Genomic DNA, 22,511 nt, shown 5'->3' with positions numbered 1-22,511 from the left:
CTTCACAGAGACTGACGGAGCCCCCGAAGCCTTCTCAATATCAATAACCTAAGATGATAATGATTTATGACGTGCCTCCTCGCTCCTCTCTGATGCAGCTCATTAGATCAGGGCCCCGTCTCTTTACTTGAGCTCCTGATCCCTTTGGTAGGCCTGTATTAGATTGAAAACAGCACGTCATCCCGTCTGTCACCTCTGCTTGTTTTGTCTAATTTGCCCTGCCGGCATGACGAGCTGTGCTGTCACTGCTGATATGAGAAAAAAAAACACTGCAGCGTGTGCACACACACACACACAAACACTCATAAACAAAACACACAAAGCAGACCTGCAGAGACTCACATGAGTGTGGAATCCCATACCGACAGCATGTCTTTCTCTCTCACACACATGCACTGATGCACTCAGGCCAAGCTAACCTTTAGTGGATTGCTGCAGTGTCAGTCCTTGTCTCTGTCTCGCATGATGCATGGTGGGGCCAGGGATCCTCATGAGGGCCTCAGGGACCCTGGCCAGATCCGCTCCACCATGAGGTGCCCTACACATCAAGGTATGGGTCGATCATCTTTTATGGTCTGCTGCTTCAGCCCACTGAACTCTCCATTCAACAATTTAGTTAAATACAGTTCAGTTCAGTTTGATTCCATTCAAATCACTTAAATTCAATTCAGTTCAGGAGAGCTCACTTTCCTTTCAATTCACTTTCACTTCAGTTCAGTTTCATTCCATTCTCTCTATCCAGCTATCTACCCATCCACCCACCTACCTTATCTTACCTAACTACCTACCTTACCTATTTACCCGTATTGTCACTCATGAGAAAATGTGGCAAAGAATTGCAGACATGCATATTTGTCACTGGTGGAATAGCTGTTTGTTGGCGTCATGCTTCAGTAAGAGCAACCAGCCTGACTGCACACGTTGGGCTTGTAGTGTCGCGCCCCGCTGCTGCTGCAGCTGAATGGCACTGCCCCTCCTTCACCCTCAGTTTTAGCACCGTGCACTCATAAGAGGAAAGTTAGGAGTAAAAGAAAGAAGATCTCTCTCTCCTGTCTTTCTCTTTCACACATCACACTCCTATAGCTCGGATTGTCATGGTGTTCCCCATCACAGTCTTCTCTGAGGAACTACGGGTGTAAGAAATCAGCCTGATATTCATCTGATCCCCTGTCAAAGGTGTGAGATAGCCACGAATATGTGGCTTATTGGAACCATTGCTTGAATAAAGTGAAAGTCGTAGTGCGATACAAGGCTGCAGAAGTTAGACCTCTCTCACTGTGCTGGTAATTGTGTTGGGGATGTTTGTGTAGGAGAGGAGCACTAAAGTAAGTACTTGTGTTCTTGCGTAACATGAACTCCTGTGTGTTGGCTGAGCACTGCCCGCCCAAGCAGCTCTCCTCACTCTCTGATGTTTTGTTTCTATGTCTGTGTTTTGTCAGAATGAGGTAATCAGCCAGCAGCTGTCTGCAATCTTCACCCAGTGTTATGGCCCTTACCCAATCCCCAAACTGGCAGAGATCAAGAGGAAGCAGTCGTCACGCCTGGGTGAGATTGTGAAATCTATACTGTTTATGTAAATGTACAGCATTAGTGCTGGACAAGATCACTACATTGACGGATTTTATTTGGAGTTGGCTGTTACTAGTAAATGCATAATGCATGAAAATGGGAAGTGCACCAGACGCCATCTAGTGTTCAGAGACTGGAATAGAAATTGTAAGAAAGTTATTTTGGAACAATAGCTGAAATGTGTCTAGAATGGACAGTTAGGCTAAGTTGTACACCCCATGTGTTCTATGATAATCAGGAAAACTAAGTTTTTCTTGCCTTGTGTTTTTCAGATCCTCACTTCCTGAACAATAAAGACATGTCAGACGTGACCTTTTTGGTGGAAGGGAAGCCTTATTATGCCCACAAAGTCCTGCTCTTCACAGCTTCCAGCAGGTACACTCACTTTAACATCAGCTTTCAAATACCCAAGTCCAGGAAATATGTTCAGTATTTTTTTTTGCCAAATGATTCTGCTGTTCAGTATATGGCTCTATGAAGGCTCTGAATGTGTAACTCTATATATTTGAATGTCAAAAGATGAATCAATTAATACAGCGATGGCTAAACACTTGACATGCCGTGTTTATATGTTGCTGTCAGGGCTGTACATTTTTTCCTGCCATGACAGGACGTCCATTTCACTGGATAACCGATAACCAATCGGCCCTGCCTTAATGGGACTGAAGAGAAATGACACATCACTCAAGTGTGTTGTTGACAATATGTCCCCAAGGGATGAACATAAAATAACTGACTAAAAATAACCCTTTGCTGTACAGTAGTTAAAGGTTTATTATGCTCTATTAAAAACAACCAAAGGCTGTGTTACACTAACATTTATCCTTTAATTCCTTGCCTTCTCTTTTTCCATCTCTCAAGGTTTAAATCTCTTCTAGCAAACAGACCTTGTGGTGAAAACACATGCATTGAGATCAGCAATGTCAAATATCACATTTTTCAGGTAATGCAATTATTGTAAACAAGGGGCACTTTTGAATCATACACAAACCACACATTGATACTCCTTCCTTCATACTGTATGCATCCTTGTATGGAAGCTGATATGTGTTTCCTCTTAATAGCTGGTGATGCAGTATCTCTACTTTGGAGGGACAGAAGCTCTGCACATCAGGAACACTGACATTATGGAGGTTAGGTCCTTATCACCACTGTATTTGAGTTTACACTATAAAACAATTTAGAATCTCAAGGTCACCTAGGTCTTGTTGCACTGTTCAAATGTGACAGTAATGTTTATCATCAAATACCAAACTAGATGCTAAACTTGCTTTTGAGTTAATTGTTATTTTTTGTTGCAGCTTCTGTCTGCAGCCAAGTTCTTCCAGCTGGAGGCGCTGCAGAGGCACTGTGAGATTATCTGCACCAAGAACATTAACACTGAAACATGTGTGGAGATCTACAATCACACCAAGGTGCAAAAAGAGAATAGACTGAATAGGCCCACACTAATACTACTACTAGGCAGTACAAAAAAAAGGCTATGCTACAAAGCAATTAAAGTTGTTTTGGATAAAAAATGTCCATTAAATTGAACTACTGTTGCACATTAAGTGTAGGCTACAAATTTGATCTGTCTTTTTTGAAAATGTGTTGCAGTTTACATTGATAAATACACTTTTTTTTCTCAGTTTCTTGGTGCTCCAGACTTGGCTTCCTATATTGAGGGCTACTTCCTAAAGAACATGTTAATCCTGATCGAGTTGGAGCCATTCAAACAGCTGCTGTATGACACGCCTCCAGATAGCCCCGGCTCTGACATCCTGCAGGACCTGGAGAAAACCTTGGGTCTCCGCATCCAGTCCATCCACCTGTCCTCCTCCAAGGGATCCATTGTCTGAACTCTTGACCTTTCTGAACACAGGGACATAGAATATTTACCAGAGAGTATCAGAGAACATGACACTGTATTGAGATAAGCAAGAGAAATAAGACTAGTGGTCTGTCCAGTTACGATCTTTGCCTCTGTGAAGCTCATCAGTTGCTAATATGCTTCTTGTTGTCTTAGCAAAGATGGTCTGTCTGTCTGCCTTGTTGATATCTGTCAACTATGAGTTACAGTAGCATACAATGACTATCACGATTTGCCAATAACATCACATCACTGTAACAATGTCCCCCATTCAGTAAGACATTTCTCAGCTAAATATTACAGCCTGCGTGTTACATGTTGAACTGAATAGATCGGGTGGGACTTCGGAAACTCAGAGGAAGAGTTGAAACCAACTGCTACAGTCAGAGCATCTGAATTCATGGATGCAATGTGCTGAGATGAACAACCTCAGTGTAATGTGATAAGCCATCGGTGTATCCCCCGTAAGGAAGAACTGCTGCCTCATGCTGTGATTATTTGCTTGAACATGTGGACTTGTACAGAGTAATTCATTTGTATATTTGTCACTTTGCATTATCTATGCTGATTACTCTTTAAAGCCAAACAAGACAAACAACTGACAATACCTGTAATGTGACTGATGCAGAAGGAGGACTTTCACCACGTGACTTTGGGCAACTGGGTGGGAAAGTGGACTTTTCCTCCCTCCACTAAACTGTGTAAATATTGTTCATAAAAAACAGAGCTATTGATAATGTAAGTTAATGTACATATATACCCACAGATGTTTTCTCATGTGTCTTACTGTTGGATATCGCTGTAAAAACAAGAAGCTCATCTTTTAAAAATCAATGTTTAAATGTTGCATGTCAGAGGGATGGCTGTGTGTTTTGTTTTGTTTCTGTTTGAACTGTTGGAGGATTACGTTGAGGAGCTGCTTTCACACTTTTATGACTGGAAGTTGAGTGAGGATATTTTTGTCATCGGCATGGGTCACTAAATTTGTAACAGTCAAATGGGTTGTCGTCATTTCCTGTGTGAAAGACTTAAGGCCTGTTTAGTGTTTAAGTGGGAACATTATGTCATCAGCTGTTCCCTGTGGATTGTGAAACCACATGACTTGTGTATGTGTGACTTAATATATTTCCTCTACTAAGATTAATATAAAGAATACTATGAATCTGCTCATAGATTCTTCTAATGCAGTCACTGGCTCAAAAAAACTTGCAAGGGGACATCTATTATTCAGTTTGATTTCAAATTTTGAAGGCTGTTCTTTTTGTTCTCTACAGCTGGAAGGTTACATATGAGCGGGCAGGTGGTTTAATGCAATGGTTCTCAACCTGGTTGTTGGGATCTGTTTTAAATATAGCACCCATCTGCACACAAGTCAATGCAGTCTTGGATAAATAAGCTGAAATCAATAACCGAAAAAGAGAAAAGAACAGGAAAATCCCAAATTCCTTATTCCCAGCACACAAAATGACTCAATAGAAATACATAAGTCAGTGCATGTAATGATAAAACCTAATAGCTGCATATTGTTGTGCGATTTATGTATAAACTCTCCTAAGTTAGCAAGCTAACACCAACAAAGCTAGCTTGCTAAAGCTACTTGGATGTTCCCTGAGACCACGCGTCTATCGTAATAATTATCATGCATGCCTTTTGTCTTCATCAAGAACAAGGACATGTAAGTCTTGGACTTCTCCTTGTCATTTTAGAGATGTACATACATTTAATGTCTTATAATGTCAAACAAAAACCCTCCACTTAGCCTTAGCTAGCTATGGTTGTGTCCAAAATCACCCCCTCTTTCACTCATTCACTACTCCCTATAGAGTAGAAAGTAGTAGTACATGCCATGTTTGTTTGAGTTTTGGAGGTAAAATTGGCAGACAGTAAATCTTGCACACCTGTAAATAGAAAAAGATTTTGGACACAGCCTTTGTTAGTGTTAGGTTGCTAGCTGAAATGCTTTACAACATTACAAAAGTTTATACAGTGATGTTACAGCATATGCTCTAGGATGATTAACAGGTGTTCAGTGGTTCATTTGCCAGTGTTTTTTCGGGCAAGCTAGCTAGGAATGTTACATTAGGAAAAATAAAGATGTACAATTTAATAGGTGCCAAGAGTTTCAAAATAAAAAAGAGCTAGTGAAAGATAAATACAATGGATTTCTATACACTCGCTAACAATATTTCACTATTGATATTTATTTGGGTTTATTGTTTGTGGGTTTTTTGGACTTGTTAGAAAACCCTTTACTACATTGTATCAGTTTGCTTCATACTAATATGATAAAGTGCCTGTTATTTTAATGTCTGGGAGAGCCAATATGCTGTAGCCTATATTTCATACAGATTGAAGCAGTTTGCAGATGTGCCGGAAAGTACAAAGAGGCGGAGGTTCAAAGGGGTTGTCACGGTCAGAGTGAGAGAGAGAGACAGACAGGTGTAAGGCAAATCAGAAGGGAAAAAGAAACATGTAAAGAGAAGTAGAAAGAGAGAACCAAAGCTGTGCAGAGATAACAGACGCAGCCTTGTTCTCTAACCTACTGGTTCTCTCTCTTGCGTAAGAGGGTAAAAGCAAAGTGTCGCTCTGTACTGCTGCTGTCAATGACATGCTGCACTTCTCATGCAGACATGCACTGTGTACATCTTTAAAATAACCGATTCATGGTGCTGTTAGGCCTAGATGATATTAATTTGTACAATGATTGTAATTTTGGCCCTAGGCTTTGTGCCAGCCTGCTACAGTGAAAACCAAGGGCCAAACATGATACTGATATTCATTTTTCTTGATATGACACAAATGTCAGAGACAACAGGCTACTCAGGGTTGCAGGGTTTGTTTGGCTCCACAATTTTTTAGATGTTTACAAAATGATAAACTCTCACAATCAAATTACGGGAAGTAAACAATCCTGTCCAGACAGGCTTTTTGTTTTTTCCATTCCCAGATATTGAATTGTGTCTCATCTTGTTAGTGTTCCTCAGATCCCCTTTAATGTCTCCAGAGAACTGTTGCACTATAGTTTCCTCTCTTTGAGTGAGTTTGGTATGTGTGTTGGGCAGAGACATTAGAATGGCGAGGGACGGGGGGACAGCAGTTGTTAAGGAGTCACCATAGTTACCACCGCCCAGGAACAATGTTGAGCTGAGAATGCTCCGCTGTGTTAAAGACTGAATGGAATCCCGAGGTGCACATACATGTACATGCTTATACAATGACACAATGAAAACACACACTAACACAATATGTCATCATCCAATAGGATTTACTCCTGAACGTGTTGTTGGGAGATTCTTATTTAAAGCAGAAAGCATCATCAGATTAGTTGTGTCTGACAGGAGATCATGTGATTAAGATGTGGAAATGCCTCTGTTGCCTCTTTTCTTAAGCACTGCTGGGCATCTTAATTTACTGGGCTGTGAACTGCAAGTGTAGAGGGCTAAGTAACAACAAGGGAAGTCGTGAGGGGAACTCCAGAGGGGGACACATTCAACTATTAAGGCAAAAGAAACAACCGATTGACACTCTACACGACGATTAATCTGAATTCTCCTCTGTAGCTGCTTAATTTTTCTTGCTATGAACTGGAATTTGTAAAGATGTGTCTTTGTGTGTTGCATGCAATCATTTCTGAGCATCTATTGTTCAGTTATGTGAGTGGGTTTGATGTGCATGTGTGTGTGCATGTGCAAATGGGAGTGAAAAAAAGGGTGTTTGCCCTACTAACTCTGCCCCCAGCGCGAGCCCCTTCTTCCTCTCCTTGTTGTCATGCACAGGCGCTCTCTCTTTGGCACAAAGTAGGCTGGCAGCACAAGAGCCATGTGTTTTAGCTCCACGCTTTGAAGGGCTCAAAAAAAAAACTTTTCAAAACTGAGAAGCGTCCTGTAAAGGGAGAGAGAGAGAGAGAGAGAGAGAGAGAGAGAGAGAGAGAGAGAGAGAGAGAGAAAGGGAGAGAGAGAGAGGAGGGGAGTGGGGGTGAGAGGGAGTGTAAGTTTGAGGGGGAGAGATGGGGAGCAGAAGGAGCTGCAGACACAAACAAGCTGTCTTCCATGTGGTGATCTAATCTCAGTTGTTGAAGGATACTTTATGCTGGACAATATTTCTGCAAGAGACTCAACAACAGGTGAGTATGGAGGGAGCAATATGGGAAAAAGAGGAGGATGGAAAAAGTGGTGTCCTCTTCGCTCAGGCAGACTAAAGGAGGGGGTTGTTTTTGACATGTTGCGTTAATAATAGCCTAATGGCTCATTTTCTTTTAGTTTAATGCACTTTCCATTGATTTTTTTCCTGATGTTCTATGTTGAAGTACTTTGATTGTCATCCTCATTTTGAAAATGAACTCATGAGCCTCATGTTGAAGAGAACAGCAGCGAAGAAGCATGTTGAAAACAGATCAAAAGACATAGGTCCTAAACTTATGCAGCTTTTACAATTTTTTTCTCCTTTCCCAGAGGCTGTGATCCTCACTCGGCCCATCCCATCATTGAAGTCATTGAAGTTAGCCACCAGCTGTTTCAATGATGCAGTGCGACGAGCTCTCAGCCAGAGAGGAGTTCACCTACAGCCACATGCCCATTCTGGAGAGGGGCGGTGGGACGCTGGGGAGAGGGGGAGACAGGGGAGTGGAGAGAAGACCAGACAGGGGGGAGCGGTATAGGCCCGAGCGGGACAGCTTCACAGTGGACGTGAGGGCCAGTGACCTGCAGCTGGCCCAGCCGGAGCCTCTAAAGCACCCCTGCTTCAGCTACAGGGCCTGGCTCTACAGTGTCCTCATAGGGGTGAGAGGAGCAAAGGAGGCACATCACAGGGTGTATCTATTTAGTCCATAACACTCAAAATGTTAAAGGTTGGGGTCTTTTTTTCTTCTTCTGATGAGACAGCATCCCAATCTAGAAATTTTGAGTGGCATGGCGACACAAAGTCTTGTTTTGTGCTTCCACATTTAGACGAGCAGAGACAACAATACGTCTCCAGAATGTGCAAACTCTAATCGAATGCATTTGCAAAGTTACTCTGAGGAAACAAATAAATAAATTCCAAACGTTATTAAAGTGGATGTGGATGGATGTGATGGGTTTGCTCCCTGTCAGTATTTGAAATGTCAGCAGTTTGTTACGTGTATCATGTTATATCTGGTTAACTGGGCACTTCAGAGTTATGGATTGCTAAATATGTGTGTTTGTGTGTGAGAGAGAACATCAGTACTCTTGTGCAGTCTTACTTGTTGGACACATTGATTAGTTTCTGTATTTGTATATGCATGCATGCCTGTGTGTGTCCTCAGGGCAGTCTGCTCATCACATCTGGTTTCTCTCTGTACCTGGGAAATGTGTTTCCTTTTGCCATGGACTACCTACGCTGTGCTGCAGGCTCTGTAAGTGACCGTCATGCAATCACAGTCACATAACTATACAGCTGTACCTTGATAAGTGTTCAGATTAGACTATCTTGTCAAAATGCCGATCACACAAAATTTTCAGACGGCATCTGCTAAAATAGAAAGATTCCGCAGCTCATTTGTTGCTGTTCTTCACAGGGCATCCCTGCTGCGATCGCCAGTTTCGCCATTGCCAAGAACAGACATGTTGCAGTGAGTAAACAATTAACACACCAAAGGCAAAAAGATAATTATATTTTAATGGCTTCTTAATTGAATTTCCTCACGGCAATTGCGGCTTGATACTATTGAAGGTCATGTGTCTTCTTGGTTGTTGTTTTTTTCAAGGTATCAGATTTCCAGGTGATGTATGTGTCAACATTTGCGGTGACGACCACATGCCTGGTTTGGTTTGGATGTAAACTGGTCCTGAACCCTTCTGCTGTCAATGTAAATGCATCATAGCAATAAAATGGAAACTATCAATCCTTCGGTTGCACGTAAGGGACTCAAGTTATTTATTAAAATAAAGCATTTCTGTGTCTCTGCTCTGCGTCTCTGACTGTTCTCAGATCAACTTCAACCTCATCCTGATGATTGTGCTGGAGGTGTTGATGGCCAGTACCGTCATCCTGTCAGCCCGCTCTGCAGAGGACTGCTGCTGCCACAGGAAGGTGTGTATTAGTGTGTGTGTGTGTGTGTGTGTGTGTGTGTGTGTGTGTGTGTGTGTGTGAGTGACTGATTGCTTTTAAGCCCCCATCTGATGCGTCTCCTCTTTTACTCTCCGTATAGCTTTCACTCTTCCATCCTAACTCCTCTCAACCTTCATCCAACTTTTAGCCGGTGACGTATGACAGGTCTGTGGTTCTAAAGCCTGCAGTGTTCCCCACTCGACTCCTTAAAGCCTATTCTGTGAGTAGTTTTCAGTTTTGTTGCATATGATATTTCTGTCTGGCCAATGCTTATCAATCACTGAAGAATGTCTCTTATAGGTAATCGAAGTAATTGTGGGAATTTCTGCTGTATTCGGAGGAATTATTGCACTCAACATGGACGCTTTGCTACCCGGCCCCTACTTGTCTGTCACATTTTTCTGGATCCTTGTCGCTGTGAGTTTTTCTTACTAAAATATGATTTTCATTATGACAGAGATTGCAGTTCAGAGTGATTACTAAGATGCCTAACTGGCCTTATCACATAACTTAGTATCTCATCTTAAATCCTTTGCAGTGTTTCCCGAGTGCTATTGCGAGTCATGTTGTGTCAGAATACCCCAACAGATGTCTGGTGAGTACGAGGCAATACTCTGCTCTTAATTCTTTTGAAGGATGGATGTGATCAGTTAAAATCATCTATTTGGAGCTGTGAGTGTTTGTTAAAATACGGATCCACTTAAGTGACTGCGACCTCAGTGGGAGGTAGTATGGAACACAGCTCATCTCAGAGTCTCTGAGAAGAGATCTGATATCTTGATGCATGTTGATGCAGGAGAATGCTCTGTTTTGGTGCTGATTTTAGTGTGGCATTTTTATTTTATTTTGAAGCACTTTGTGACATTCTGCTCTTGAAAGGTGCGAAATAATGAAAGTTACTTGTCTACCATATGTAGTGATGGGTGTCTGCTGAGGAGGGATTATCTTTATCATGAACAACAACATGTCTAGTCTATTTTATACTTTCTTCTGGATCTAAAAACATTTTTTCTCCATTCCTTTTATCTCTCTTGGTGTCTCTCAGGTGGAGGTGTTGATTGCCATCAGCAGCGTGACGTCTCCCCTGCTCTTTTCAGCCTCCGGCTTCCTCTCTTGCAGTGTGATCAGCTTTATTGAAATTTTCCTGCATGATGTGCCTACAGCCAAGGTGAGTTTAATGAAGTAAAAATTCACCAGTGGTTTGCAGTGCGCAGGCTTTCCAGGAGGCATTAGCTATCCAGCCTTGAGCTAAATAAAAGAACAGATTTCAGAGAAAACTGAAGATTGAATCATTGAGAAATCTCATTTAGAACCATCTAATTAAATGTTTGTGTGTTGTGTGTGTGTGTGTGGACCAGCAATCCTACGACATCCTGCTGCTGATTCTGATGGTGCTGCTGCTGGTGCAGGCAATTCTAACTTCAGCCACTGTGGTGCACTGTGCCTCCTACAAGAGTCAGCTCCGCATGGGGGCTCCAGAATACGATGACCGAATGCAAAGCCCAACCCATTACTGTGAGGTAAGGCGGGTAAACAAAATCTTTCTTTCTTTTTCCCTCCTTGCCTGTCTCTCCACCTCCAACAACATTTGTGAATATGACAAATGATATATATTGAATTATCTTCTGGACGTTTCTCACCAGCTTTAGCTCATGTAAAGGACATTTAAATATGATGACATAAAAATATATGAGCTAGAAACACGTGCTGCTCATCCTTCACACATCATTTATCTCAATGTTTGGTCATCTTTCCCCTTCTATATGTCTTCTCTCTCCTGCTGCTCTGCTCCCTCAGCAGCAAGCAGCCAATGGAACGCTGCAGGATTTTGACAAAGACAGAGCCTGGAAGGCAGTTGTGGTCCAAATGGCCCAGTGAACAGTCCTACAGCACACAGAGAAGTTTGATGAGAAGTGGAAACTCTGTAGTACAATCCTGAGACAGAACACACTGGAAGGAAGAAAAAGCAATAACGATGTGTTCAGAGATGAAGAGAGAGAGAGAGAGAGAGAGAGAGAGAGAGAGAGACATAGCGGAAAAGAGAGAAGGAAGTGAGGAACGAAAGATTGAGAGAGAGAAGTTTGAAAGAATTTATTTGTTTTTGATTAAGACCATAATGCTTTCAGCATTTTTGATTTGATATCCCTTTTCTTTTTTTTCTTTTTTTATAATTTTTGCCTGCTTACTGTAGTGAGCATTATTTGACCTGCGCATTAAAACGTTCTCTGTTGTTTAATTATTATTTTTCACTTTGACACTCAGGCCTTAACACATAGTTTTGTGATGTCTCCAAACATGTACACTTTGTTCTAAATGCATTCAACAGCATTCATTCTGGATTTATGGATGATGCTATTTTGTCAGCATTATTTTGGAGGCCGTAGGATGTAAAGTATGACAGTATAAAAATCAACAAATGAAACTGACACTGACTTGTCTTTGCACTCTCTTGACTGTAAGTTATATTTTGTTCAGTAGTTGACCTCTTTGTGTCTCCTTGTGTACAGTGGTGTGCTAGTGGTTGCAACAACTTATTACACCATCAATTATCAATGTTGCAGATTTACTGATGTAAAACATTTTAACTGAAATTCTGTTTTATTAAGGACAATAATATGTTTGTCATCACCTGTAAGTAAACATGTGTGTATGATGATTTATGGTTGTTTAATGTTGCTCCATTGATAAAGTACAAATGGCACGAAGCAAAAATACATTTTGTATGACACTAATTACCTGGATCAATAACATTCTATGGAATATTGTTCAGTTATTATCCTATTTTTAGATGTCAGGATGTGATCTTTACACTAAATGGGATTTATATTAACATGCATGTTTACTGAAAACAACTTTTCACTCCCCTGCTTTGTATGGAAATCAGAAATGTGTTCTAAGTATTGTTGTACCCTTGTTTGCTACTATGCTAATTTACTTAAATTCCTTCCTCTGTTAATGTCCTCCCATCCCTCCAGTTCTCTCTGTGTTAGACACTCCACCTGATATATTATCATTAAAAGGAGTCATTTCCCTCCCTTATATATAAGATTATGCCTCAGAAGGCCAAGGTGACACATTGAAGAAAACACTGAAATATTATGCATTTAAGTTTTTACTCATGTAAAACATTTATAGCCAGTTTTGGTTTGCCAAAATTCCAAACATACACTTCGTGGCCACTTTATTTCATCTGTACAATCTAAATCAATCCAATACAACTGTTCTGCTATAACGACTACTTTAATGAAGTCTATGTTCAGTTTTTGTTGACACTGCCATTGAGTTGGTAATTCAATTATGTGTTTAAGAATTGAGGTCATGGTGTCGGGTACAGTTTACTGTTGTACCTAAAAAAGAGAGCATTGAGTATATTTCTGATCATATGAGGCCTATAAAGAAAAGACTGGGTTTTTGTTCTTCAAAATGAACATCTTCAAGATCTCTGGAATGATACCGAGAGACAGAAAGAGGAGAGAGAGAGAGAGAGAGAGAGAGAGAGAGAGAGAGAGACACACACACACACACACACACACACACACACACACACACACAGAGAAAGATACAGAGAGAGAGAGAGACACTATATTTGGAAGCAGACGTAGTGAGGTGCGGCTTCCCCAACCGGCGGAAACCGGCTTGAGGAGAACTGACTTGTGGCTCGGTCCGGCTGGTGTGCGCACATCGTCTTGAATCCAAACGGAGAGCACGAGGCTGCTGGAGACCTCAAGCAAACTTACCCTGATGCTGTAAAACTGTCCCCGTTCAGCAGTGATGTGTTAATCATTCAGAAAGAGCATTATTAATACATATATTTTATTAAAGGCATTATTTTCATTGGGCTTCCCTAAAAGACTCTATTGTAAATATCTCCACATACGCATATCAAGTCTCCTCCACTATCAGTTGCAGAAGGCTTTACTTTATTTCAAACTTCAGGTTACCCTCCACTGCATCAGGACACCCAGATATTCGTCACACCCATTGAGTTTGTCAGTCCCACACATAGATGATGGGCAGGCTGGATAAACCTATCGATACAAAAGCTAGTGCCTTATAGTTATGACTGAACAAACGGGATTTGAATAGTAGCCGATAGTTATCCAACTACTATTTAGCCAAATGAAAACTAGACAATTTATTTGTACTCTCAAACGAGAGTTAGATATCTACCTTTACGGTATTTTATCACTGATGATGTCACCATAACACTTGACCAATTTCTATGGGACTTTAGATCTGTAATATTTAATTATTATATTATATATTCAATGATAAATCTCTAAAAATTATTATATGAGTATGATATTGATTCTTCCATTAGCTTATAATTGATTTTTTTTTCAGCATCTCCTCTTACACACCATTTGTCCTTGTGAATGTGAATCTCGATCGCATTGCTGATGGTGCTCTGAACCGGAGAATCTTAATGTGTTATCTCGTTCCCGAGGAAGAGGCAGGACAGGGAGGAGAGAGAGGAGTGGGTTGCAGGAGGGAGGGGATCTAAGGGGGGAGAAAAGGCGGAACAAACCGGTGTGCTCGGATACATGCTGTAGCTGCTCGCCCGCACTGCAGATTAACTCTTACCGTCCCGGGAGATGCAGCGAGACATGGTGAGTGGATTTTTTGTATTATTATTTCCCCCTACTGCATGCACATGGCTCGCGTTGTTAGCACCGCAGAGTGAGTGTTTTTTGTTTTTCTGGTGCTGGTCCATCTTCCAGTGTGGACAGGTGATGCTGGTATTGAACATCGCAAGAGCAGCCGACAGCAGGATCTCCTCTTCTCTCATACACACACACACACACACACACACACACACACACACACACACACACACACACACACACACACAGAGCAGCGCGCTCACACTACCACTTGATGTTGATGTTGATGAGCTCGTCTCCGGCTGGCTATCTGGGAACTATCCGCCGCTCAGGAGCTGAAACGGCTCGTCATCTGCGGGCAGCTGCAATTCACTGCAATGCAATGTCTGTGGTGGAAGTGTGGTCCTCCTGGTTGCAATTATCCCAGAGTCCTGGTCTCAGAGACCTGTTAGGGTTCAACACGAGCTAACTAGAACATAATGATCCTCTGATAAAATGTCCCTGCAGTGTTCCCATAGGGGACTCACTGATGAGTCAAAAGTGAGCAAAACACTTGAGTGAGGATACTCTATGGTGGTCTTGTATCTGTATTTGCATCTTTCTCGGATGTATCATTGGTCTGCCATAGTTATCAGATTTGTTATCTGAATGTCTGCGAACAAGTGTTGGATCCAGGAGCGCTGACAAAGTTCTTCCCTCTTCGGCCATCATCTAATTAATAAGGAATGAATGGGGCTGGTCTCCTTCAGCTGTTGTCCTGGAGCCCAGCTCTACTCTTTTGTAGCCGGCTGCGCGGGTCATAGCCAAGCGGGATGCTGTATGTAGCCAAAGAATGTGGGATTCCCTCTCTAAACACTGGTAGCATCGTCCCAACTGAAGGGCATTGTCTGGCTTACAGATAGCAGTGCCGCCTCTAAACGAGCAGCTAGAATGTGATCCTGCCCCTTTAAATTTAAATTATGCAAAGTTTATTTCCTCTTTCTTGGGACAGTGTTTGAGGATGTGGATAGTTACCTTGAATGTCACTGTACAGAGCAGTGTAAAATCTGTACTGTATGGTATGTCATGAGGGACAGTTATAACACCAATGACTGGTTGTCAGCATTAACACATGCAGCTTTGAATATTTCTTCTGTGATGATATTTAAAAAAAAAATCCTCTCCTTATGATCTTCCGCTCTGTGTGGGTGAGAGTCCCCTGTACTCATGAAACAGCAAGTTTCACCCCTAGAGATATTAAGTCCACTTTCCAGCCCTGGATTGGAGCGCTTGGCCTTTAAGGATTTCATTGATGTGTGTTTTTGCATCATAAGAGGACATTTAGAGGAGGGCAGAGGGAGCACTGGGGAGGGAAAGTAAAAGGGGAAGAAGGAGAGCGAGAGGTTGAGGGTTGTTTGTAGGAAGGGCTGATGTATATACACACTGCTCACGGAGGACATTTACGTAACCTTCAAGTCAAATGAGCATGCAGCAGGCGCCAATTTACTGCACAAGCATACAGTATGCATGCTCATGTATGCACACACACGAGACATCACGCTGACTAGTGTGTGTGTTCACCTGACATCCCAGTGTGAACATGCTGTTCCACAGAGATAATGACCACTAGGAGTCCAGAGACGGGCCGGGGATGAATTGTGGAATAGCATAGTCAGTGTTCAAAAATCACTAAGGTTGTTAATTTCTCAAGGCGAACAGAACGTTTGTCAAAATCACAGAATAAATTCAGTTTTTTAGTGAACTCCAGCCCCCAGGAAATAAATTTGCCCTTTAGTGTCCTTGCTCGATCAAAGGCAAACACCCCGTTAAGATGTGATCACATTCACACACTCCACTGGTCACAGAGGGAGGATTAGTCGTCCTCAGCTACATGACTGCACCATACAGGATGATGGATGGGGACACAGAGCTTTCCTGAGGAAGGTGTGAGACAATTCTAATTCACAATATGGCTCAATTGAAGATGGTTGTATTAATTACCTATTGTGTATATGTTCCCAGATATGGCATATTTTGTACCACGCTGTACTTTTATTAAAAACAACAAACAATTTAACTTTATACTGTCCCATCCTAACTGGTGATCTTTTCTTTCAGGAAAAGATTGGTCAGAGCTTCTCCTGTCCGAAGCCTGTGTAACAACTCTTCAGCCAGCAATTCCTCTCCCTGGGGATCACAAAGACGCCTCCTAAACTCAGCCCATTCTTCAACCTGCCACACAGAGAGTAGGGACTGAGGCCGGGCGCTGTAGAAATGGGGCAAAACAAAGGGATGTACATTAAAGAAGCCGAGGGAGGAGAGTGCTTCTGAACGCCATGCTTGTTCTTCTGAAAGAGAGGAGCTGTGGGAAACTGTAACTGTAAATCCCAAAGCTCTGAAGGCAGACTTACACAATATGACCTGCTGCTTTTCCACACATGGTGACAGAGGCTGAAGTTGGCCACACATTTCTCTGTGTGTGTGTGTGTGTGTGTGTGTGTGTGTGTGTGTGTGTGTGCAAGTGTATCACACTGTGTTGAGGAGTATTTAAGTTCAGCAGGGAGGGTCTGGTCTCCTCTCCAGTCCAGAGGGAGGTTGTAGTGCGCTCCTTTTGTGTTTCCGGATGCAGAACATCCTCGATCAAAACTTAGACATGGCCACGGCTCTACTCGCCGGTGAGAAGCTGAAGGAGCTGATCCTGCCGGGTTCCTCTCAGGATGAGAGGGGCGGGCTGCTGGCCGGCCTCATGGTGCAGCTCAAACTGGAGTTGCCCTTTGATCGGGTTGTCACTATAGGGACAGTCATCATCCCCATCCTGCTGGTCACCCTCGTCTTCACAAGGAACTTTGCAGGTGAGACTTCTGCCACTAGAGGGAGTTCATTGCAACAGTAAACTGTCAAAGCGGCAGCAGCAACTGTGTATTTTGAGTTAGCCATGCAGTGCTTTTGTGTCTTCTGTGACAGACAGTGATAAGAAGAGATTTAAGCAAATTTGGCAAGGAAGGAAAAGGAGCATTTACAAGTGCATCACAGGAGCAGACAGAGAAAGCTAGAGAGGGCTAGAAAGGCTAGAGGCCGACTGGAGATAGGAGGAGGAAGAGGAAGGTTATAGGGCCGGCTGTGATGGGAGAGACGTTAGTTCACTGCTGAGTCAGGCTCTCTGCATAGCAGCAATAACCATCTGGGACTGAGCGTTTGAATCCAGCAGCAGAAAAAAGTGGGTGTTTAGACAAGTTCTTCAGTATTTCCTCACTATTGTGTTTTAATATGATATTTAGGGCTTTGCCAAACAAATTTTGAATGACTCAGCATCCTGCCCTCTGTGACTGGGACAAACTAATATCATTGCACATATTGTCCTGATAACCAGGAACATAAAAGAATACACACTGACTTTTAAAAATGACTTTTTCTAATAGTTTTCAGTACAAATGATTAGTTTATTTAGATAGCAAGTGAATCCTTTGTACGTTCAAAAGATTAAAGTAGACCTGCTGCAGCCCTGAACCAGATAGAGCTGATAGAGAACAACTTTGACAGGAACAAGTGCTCCTACTTCCTCTATCTGAGCCAGACAGATCATCATTTCAAAAAGTGTTATCAGAGACACACACAGATGAATGGTTCTAGAAGATTCTCTGAAATACATTCTCTGAAATACAGCTTTGATAAAAAAAAGAATGAAACAGATCACATAGATGAAAAATATTTAATTGGAAATGTGAATATGTTGCATTCAACACAAAATCCCCATTGTAACTATTTTACAAAATAACTATAACTGTTTGTCTGACCTCATATGTTTTCATATTTCCAGATCTTGCCAATAAAACGTCATAGTTGATAGGAGTGATGTGTGAAATTCTGAAACTAGGACCCAGGATGTAGCATTGTAGCATTTTTCTGTTAGATAATATACTCAGTTTATATTATGAGCTACAATCATCCAAATGTTAAAGTAATGTTTTGGGCTGACTCTTTTATCTTTACTTTCCTCAGAGGAGTCCATATACTGTTACACACCACACAACTTCACCAGAGACCAGGCTCTATATGCAAGAGGCTACTGCTGGACGGAGCTGCGGGATGCTGTGCCTGGTGTGGAGTCTCACCTTTGGCCTTCGCTCTTTGAACACAAGTTCCTGCCCTATGCCCTGCTGGCCTTCGCTGGAATCATGTACATTCCTGCTTTGGCCTGGGAGTTCCTTGCCTCTACGCGGCTCACTTCAGAGCTCAATTTCCTGCTTCAAGAGATTGATAACTGCTATCATCGAGCCGCTGAGGGCCGAGCCCCAAAGATCGAGAAGCAGATCCAGTCCAAAGGACCTGGCATAACTGAGCGAGAGAGGAGGGAGATCATAGAGAACGCAGAGAAAGAGAAAAGCCCCGAGCAGAACCTGTTCGAGAAGTATTTAGAGAGACGGGGCCAAAGTAACTTTCTGGCTAAGTTATACCTGGGACGCCACCTGGCTATTATCTGCCTCAGTTCCATCCCTATTTCCTACCTGAGCGCCTACTATGCCCGCCAAAGGCAGAATGAGTTCACCTGTGCGCTGGGTGAGCCGCCAGACATTAGCAGCTACTACGAGCTGAAGCTCAGGGTCAACTGTAAGCTGCCTGCTGTGCAGCTGCAGCGCATCATGGCTGCAGTAGATATCGCTCTGCTCTGCACCATGAACCTCATCATCCTGCTTAATTTGCTGCACCTCTTTGTGGTGCGCAAGTCCAACTTTGTATTTGACAAACTGCATAAAGTGGGTATTAAAACACGGCGCCGCTGGCAGAAGTCTCAGTTCTGTGACATCAACATCCTGGCCATGTTCTGCAACGAGAACAGGGACCACATCAAGTCGCTCAACCGGCTGGACTTCATCACCAATGAGAGTGACCTCATGTACGACAATGTGGTCAGGCAGCTGTTGGCTGCGCTCGCACAGTCCAATCATGACGCTACACCCACTGTGAGGGACTCTGGGATACAAACACTTGATCCTAACATGGACCCCTCTGATCTTGGAGTGGGAGAGATGGTCGGGGAGCCGCTGGTCATCAAACGGCCTCGCAAAAAGATGAAATGGATCTCGAGCTCAAATCCTCTTCCTCAGTCGTTCAAGGTAAGGCCTGAGTTGCAATTTATCAACATTTATTCAGCATCGATGCTAGCAGAGGAAAACACATTCTACTGTACTCTTTCTCTATAGAGGCAAAGGAAGTGGCCCTCTACTGAAGTTGAAGCTGTGACATATTGACCTGTATTTGCATTTTCTGTCCTTCGTAAAGGAACCTCTTACCCTGACACGTCTGGAAAATAACACCAAGCCTGAAAAACCCAAACCAGTCAGAAGAAAGACAGTGGCGGACAGCTTCATTGCACCACTTCTGGATACCAAGAGCACACAATATCCTGCAATAAAAGGTATCTACTGCTATAAATAGTAAGTCTGTCAAAATGTTTATTTAAAGCTGTGCTCATCAAAATTCCTATATTAGCAATGGATCAAATGTGTTATGTGAAAGGGATCGCTCGTAGTGACGCACCCACAGACAGTTATCATCAAACTCTGCAATTCCTCTCAAGCTTTAACAAACTTTAAAACCAAAACAATTAGCGTCTTTCATCTAATTGCTTTTGGTTTTCTGTTTTGTTCTCCTTTTAAGTCAGACTGTTCATTTTGAATCGTAGATTTGAGTGGGATGGAGAAAAAGCACACTCGCAACTTCTCTCTGGACGTCCACCCGTACATGCTGACCATTCATAAGCCCAAGGTGGAGGCCACAACCACGGAGCCTCTTCCCTCAGAGCACAACATGGATACAGTATACCTTGAAGGCACACACACTATTGTTCATGTGTCTGGTGCCATTACAGGTAAGCCTGATCTCTCCTTCACACTTGCTTTTTCTGGTTCAGGGTTAAATTCATCACATTTTACTGGTCAAATATTAAAGGAATTAGTATGCAGCTCCCCATCTCATCTAGTTGCACCTTGCATATGCCTGCAACCACAGCCTGGTCCAGACAATGGGAAAGATATTTGTGACATGTTGTTATATTTGGTAGATTGCCTAGTGAATATTACTAATGCATCTTTCCATGATCTTCCATGATGGCCAATCATTCTTAGCATGCAAAATGTGCTGACCCTTGAGAGTATGAGTAGAGATGATGTTTTTTAGAAGGGCTGAGCTGCCTATACTTTTATGTTTTCACTTGACAATTAGATGATCTCCTCTACTTTTCTTCTTGTTGCTACAGAAACGAAGGTTTGCTCTCCAGAATTGACCAACACTGCCTTTGCTACGATGACACTACCCACCACGACTTACGTAAATGGCGTGAGCCCGAACCCTCCCTCCAGCGAGGACCCCCTCAGTCCCAAGTCCTCTCCTCCTCTTCCCCCTCCATCTCCTCCAAGGGAGCCTCCCACCCAAATGGAAAACCCTGAGTGCGACCCACCACCCCTTACTAGAGCCCCTACACACCAGCTGCTGAGTATACATCATACTCTCTTTGAGGAAGAAGAGGATGAAGAGCACCGTAGGGACAGACTGGCAGAGAGACCCGGGGAGCTCATCGCTGCTGGGGAATGTTGAAGGAGGAGAAGAAGAGGGACACTTACACCACACACCGCACATGACCACCATGTCAATCACAGCTATCAACAGCCACCTCCACTCTTTAACTCACACACTTCTGTGATGGGTGGATTGGACCGTGAGGAAATGACATGGAAGCCTCGTCGTAAAAGCAAGCGGGCTCAACTTTTTAGATAGGAAAATTACTCAGTGAGGATAAGACAAACGTTTGTGTGTTTGATAATGTTGACCAGAGTATTGCTGTAGGTTACGATGTCACATTCATGTCTCAGGATGACTGTGTACAGCTAAACAGCCTCCAACGAAACCAGCAGTGATTCAACAGGGTGCTACAGTGCAGGGTCAAACAGCTATACTAAAAAAAGGCTTAATGAAAGGATGAGAGATGAATGAGCGTTCTAAAAAGAATAAAAAGATACACACTTTACAGATGCATATCTGCAAAGAAGACTGCATTATAGCTTCAAACAAAATGTATTTGAAACACATATGATAGCGCTTAGTCCCTTTATCCCAATAGCCGAGTAGAAAGGTAGCTCACGCAATACAGTTGAGATCTGCACAATTAATATGCAAAAGATCACAATATATTTGTGGCAATAATGTATGCGCTTGCAGCATCATATTCCACAGAACGCTATACGTGTATAGACACTGTATATGATGTGTTTCTGGGGTGTTACAAACAAATATAACACATGGCTTTGTCATTTCCATTTCACCGTTGATTAGGAACGTGTATCAGATCTTGACTTGACTATTTGCACGTCATTAATAACAGGTAAATCGGCATATTATATAAAGAAGCAGCAGATGAACAGAAGGGGTGGGGTTGTGAGGTGACGTGCAACTACAATATTGCTCAGAGAAACTGACAGATTTGTCCAATAGGCACCAGATATCTATGACAGAAATGCAGCTCCAATATGATGAACGGAGCTGGACTCAAAGTATGTGACTTTTGTGTTCTGCTGGCTTCTTGTGGGAGTGCTGTGATGTGAAGTGAATGAAGTGTTGAGAAGACGTTAAATCATGCCTCACTGGAAGGTTTATTACATGATGACTAAGCTTTGCCATCTCCGACACAATCTCAACCTTTTTCGGTAGTTCTGTCTTGTCTCACAATGTGCCAATATCTGCTCTAAGAAGGAATTAATAGTTAGAGAATAGAATAGTTGGTCTGTTATTTGTAGTAGAAATCAAGCCTATAAGGTATGTCAGCACTTTTCACAGGGAAAGAGTGGACAAGGGGATGGGCGCCTACCACAACCTCTCCATATACATTTCTTGCAGCAGCATACACGATTATAGCAATTTCAATAAAGGAACTGCGTGCACTGACATACACCAATATGACATCTACTGTAGAAGACATTAGTACTGTGGTTCAGGGGCTTACCTACATGATCGGTAGACCTATGCATACTATACTTATCTTTTTTTCTGGGGCATTCAGTAAACATACACTTTTTTCCCATTACACCAATTATCTTTTGGTGGGGATAGCAAATGATCCAGACACAGGTTGGCACAATCTCCCCTTATTGGACTGCTCAAGCACACTAAATGCATCCAAAAGCACTTTAAGACTTGTAGCACGAGTGCGTGTGAGAGCATGTTATATGTTGAAACACAGCTCTGCTTATAACCGATTTTCTGTGTAGATTGAACATTGAGACAGTAAAGGACGTCTTAACGTCTTAAAGATCTGTGACAGTCTTAATGATAGTGGAAACGTGGAGAAAAGAGTCCAGACTTTGATTGTACTGTGTGAAATGTTATAATGGAAAGTGATTAAAAACATTTTCACTTTAAAAATAAATGTGCGCGTCTCAGCAATT

General features: G+C 42.5%; 3 protein-coding genes across 7 annotated transcripts in view; all 3 read left to right on the top strand.

The window, feature by feature from the left end:
• btbd11b (BTB (POZ) domain containing 11b) overlaps nucleotides 1-4,566 on the top strand; it is a 66,969-nt gene extending 62,403 nt beyond the window's left edge. For all 3 annotated transcript variants that reach the window (XM_068723467.1, XM_068723466.1, XM_068723468.1), the window contains 6 exons: nucleotides 1,440-1,545; nucleotides 1,842-1,944; nucleotides 2,431-2,512; nucleotides 2,634-2,702; nucleotides 2,871-2,984; nucleotides 3,201-4,566. In XM_068723467.1, coding sequence (XP_068579568.1) covers nucleotides 1,440-1,545; nucleotides 1,842-1,944; nucleotides 2,431-2,512; nucleotides 2,634-2,702; nucleotides 2,871-2,984; nucleotides 3,201-3,410 — 684 coding nt within the window. In that variant the 3' untranslated portion in view covers nucleotides 3,411-4,566. The remainder of the gene's footprint in view (nucleotides 1-1,439; nucleotides 1,546-1,841; nucleotides 1,945-2,430; nucleotides 2,513-2,633; nucleotides 2,703-2,870; nucleotides 2,985-3,200) is intronic.
• Nucleotides 4,567-7,248: 2,682 nt separating this feature from the next.
• Nucleotides 7,249-12,450, top strand: mlc1 (modulator of VRAC current 1). Of its 2 annotated transcripts, none has more exons than XM_068723915.1 (12): nucleotides 7,249-7,544; nucleotides 7,873-8,199; nucleotides 8,706-8,795; nucleotides 8,958-9,011; nucleotides 9,147-9,248; nucleotides 9,371-9,472; nucleotides 9,639-9,710; nucleotides 9,791-9,907; nucleotides 10,029-10,085; nucleotides 10,536-10,658; nucleotides 10,849-11,010; nucleotides 11,291-12,450. In XM_068723915.1, exons 2-12 carry the CDS (start codon nucleotides 7,939-7,941, stop codon nucleotides 11,366-11,368), a joined length of 1,218 nt encoding a protein of 405 aa, XP_068580016.1. In that variant the 5' UTR covers nucleotides 7,249-7,544; nucleotides 7,873-7,938; the 3' UTR covers nucleotides 11,369-12,450. The 2 variants fall into 2 exon arrangements, with proteins under 2 accessions (XP_068580016.1, XP_068580015.1); XM_068723914.1 differs by having other exon boundaries at nucleotides 11,288-12,450.
• Nucleotides 12,451-14,000: 1,550 nt separating this feature from the next.
• On the top strand, nucleotides 14,001-22,439 carry panx2 (pannexin 2). Of its 2 annotated transcripts, XM_068724074.1 has the most exons (6): nucleotides 14,001-14,100; nucleotides 16,192-16,925; nucleotides 18,073-19,187; nucleotides 19,354-19,489; nucleotides 19,757-19,942; nucleotides 20,330-22,439. In XM_068724074.1, exons 2-6 carry the CDS (start codon nucleotides 16,697-16,699, stop codon nucleotides 20,665-20,667), a joined length of 2,004 nt encoding a protein of 667 aa, XP_068580175.1. In that variant the 5' UTR covers nucleotides 14,001-14,100; nucleotides 16,192-16,696; the 3' UTR covers nucleotides 20,668-22,439. The 2 variants fall into 2 exon arrangements, with proteins under 2 accessions (XP_068580175.1, XP_068580176.1); XM_068724075.1 differs by lacking the exon at nucleotides 14,001-14,100 and having other exon boundaries at nucleotides 16,703-16,925.
• Nucleotides 22,440-22,511: the final 72 nt, after the last annotated feature.

The sequence above is a fragment of the Cebidichthys violaceus genome, unplaced genomic scaffold (genome assembly GCF_023349555.1).
Source record: "Cebidichthys violaceus isolate CVI_PGR_0920_01 unplaced genomic scaffold, fCebVio1.0.p SCAF_3, whole genome shotgun sequence".
NCBI lineage: Eukaryota > Metazoa > Chordata > Actinopteri > Perciformes > Stichaeidae > Cebidichthys > Cebidichthys violaceus.
This window is presented reverse-complemented; position numbering and strand designations above follow the sequence as displayed.

Bases quoted from the DNA above. Each gene is read 5' to 3' on its own strand.
- panx2 (XM_068724074.1), top strand. From the start codon at position 16,697: ATGCAGAACATCCTCGATCAAAACTTAGACATGGCCACGGCTCTACTC. The intron at 16,926-18,072 runs GTGAGACTTCTG...TACTTTCCTCAG, and splicing joins CTTCACAAGGAACTTTGCAG to AGGAGTCCATATACTGTTAC. The intron at 19,188-19,353 runs GTAAGGCCTGAG...TCCTTCGTAAAG, and splicing joins CTCTTCCTCAGTCGTTCAAG to GAACCTCTTACCCTGACACG.
- mlc1 (XM_068723914.1), top strand. From the start codon at position 7,939: ATGATGCAGTGCGACGAGCTCTCAGCCAGAGAGGAGTTCACCTACAGC. The intron at 9,711-9,790 runs GTGAGTAGTTTT...TGTCTCTTATAG, and splicing joins GACTCCTTAAAGCCTATTCT to GTAATCGAAGTAATTGTGGG. The intron at 11,011-11,287 runs GTAAGGCGGGTA...CTGCTCCCTCAG, and splicing joins GCCCAACCCATTACTGTGAG to CAGCAAGCAGCCAATGGAAC.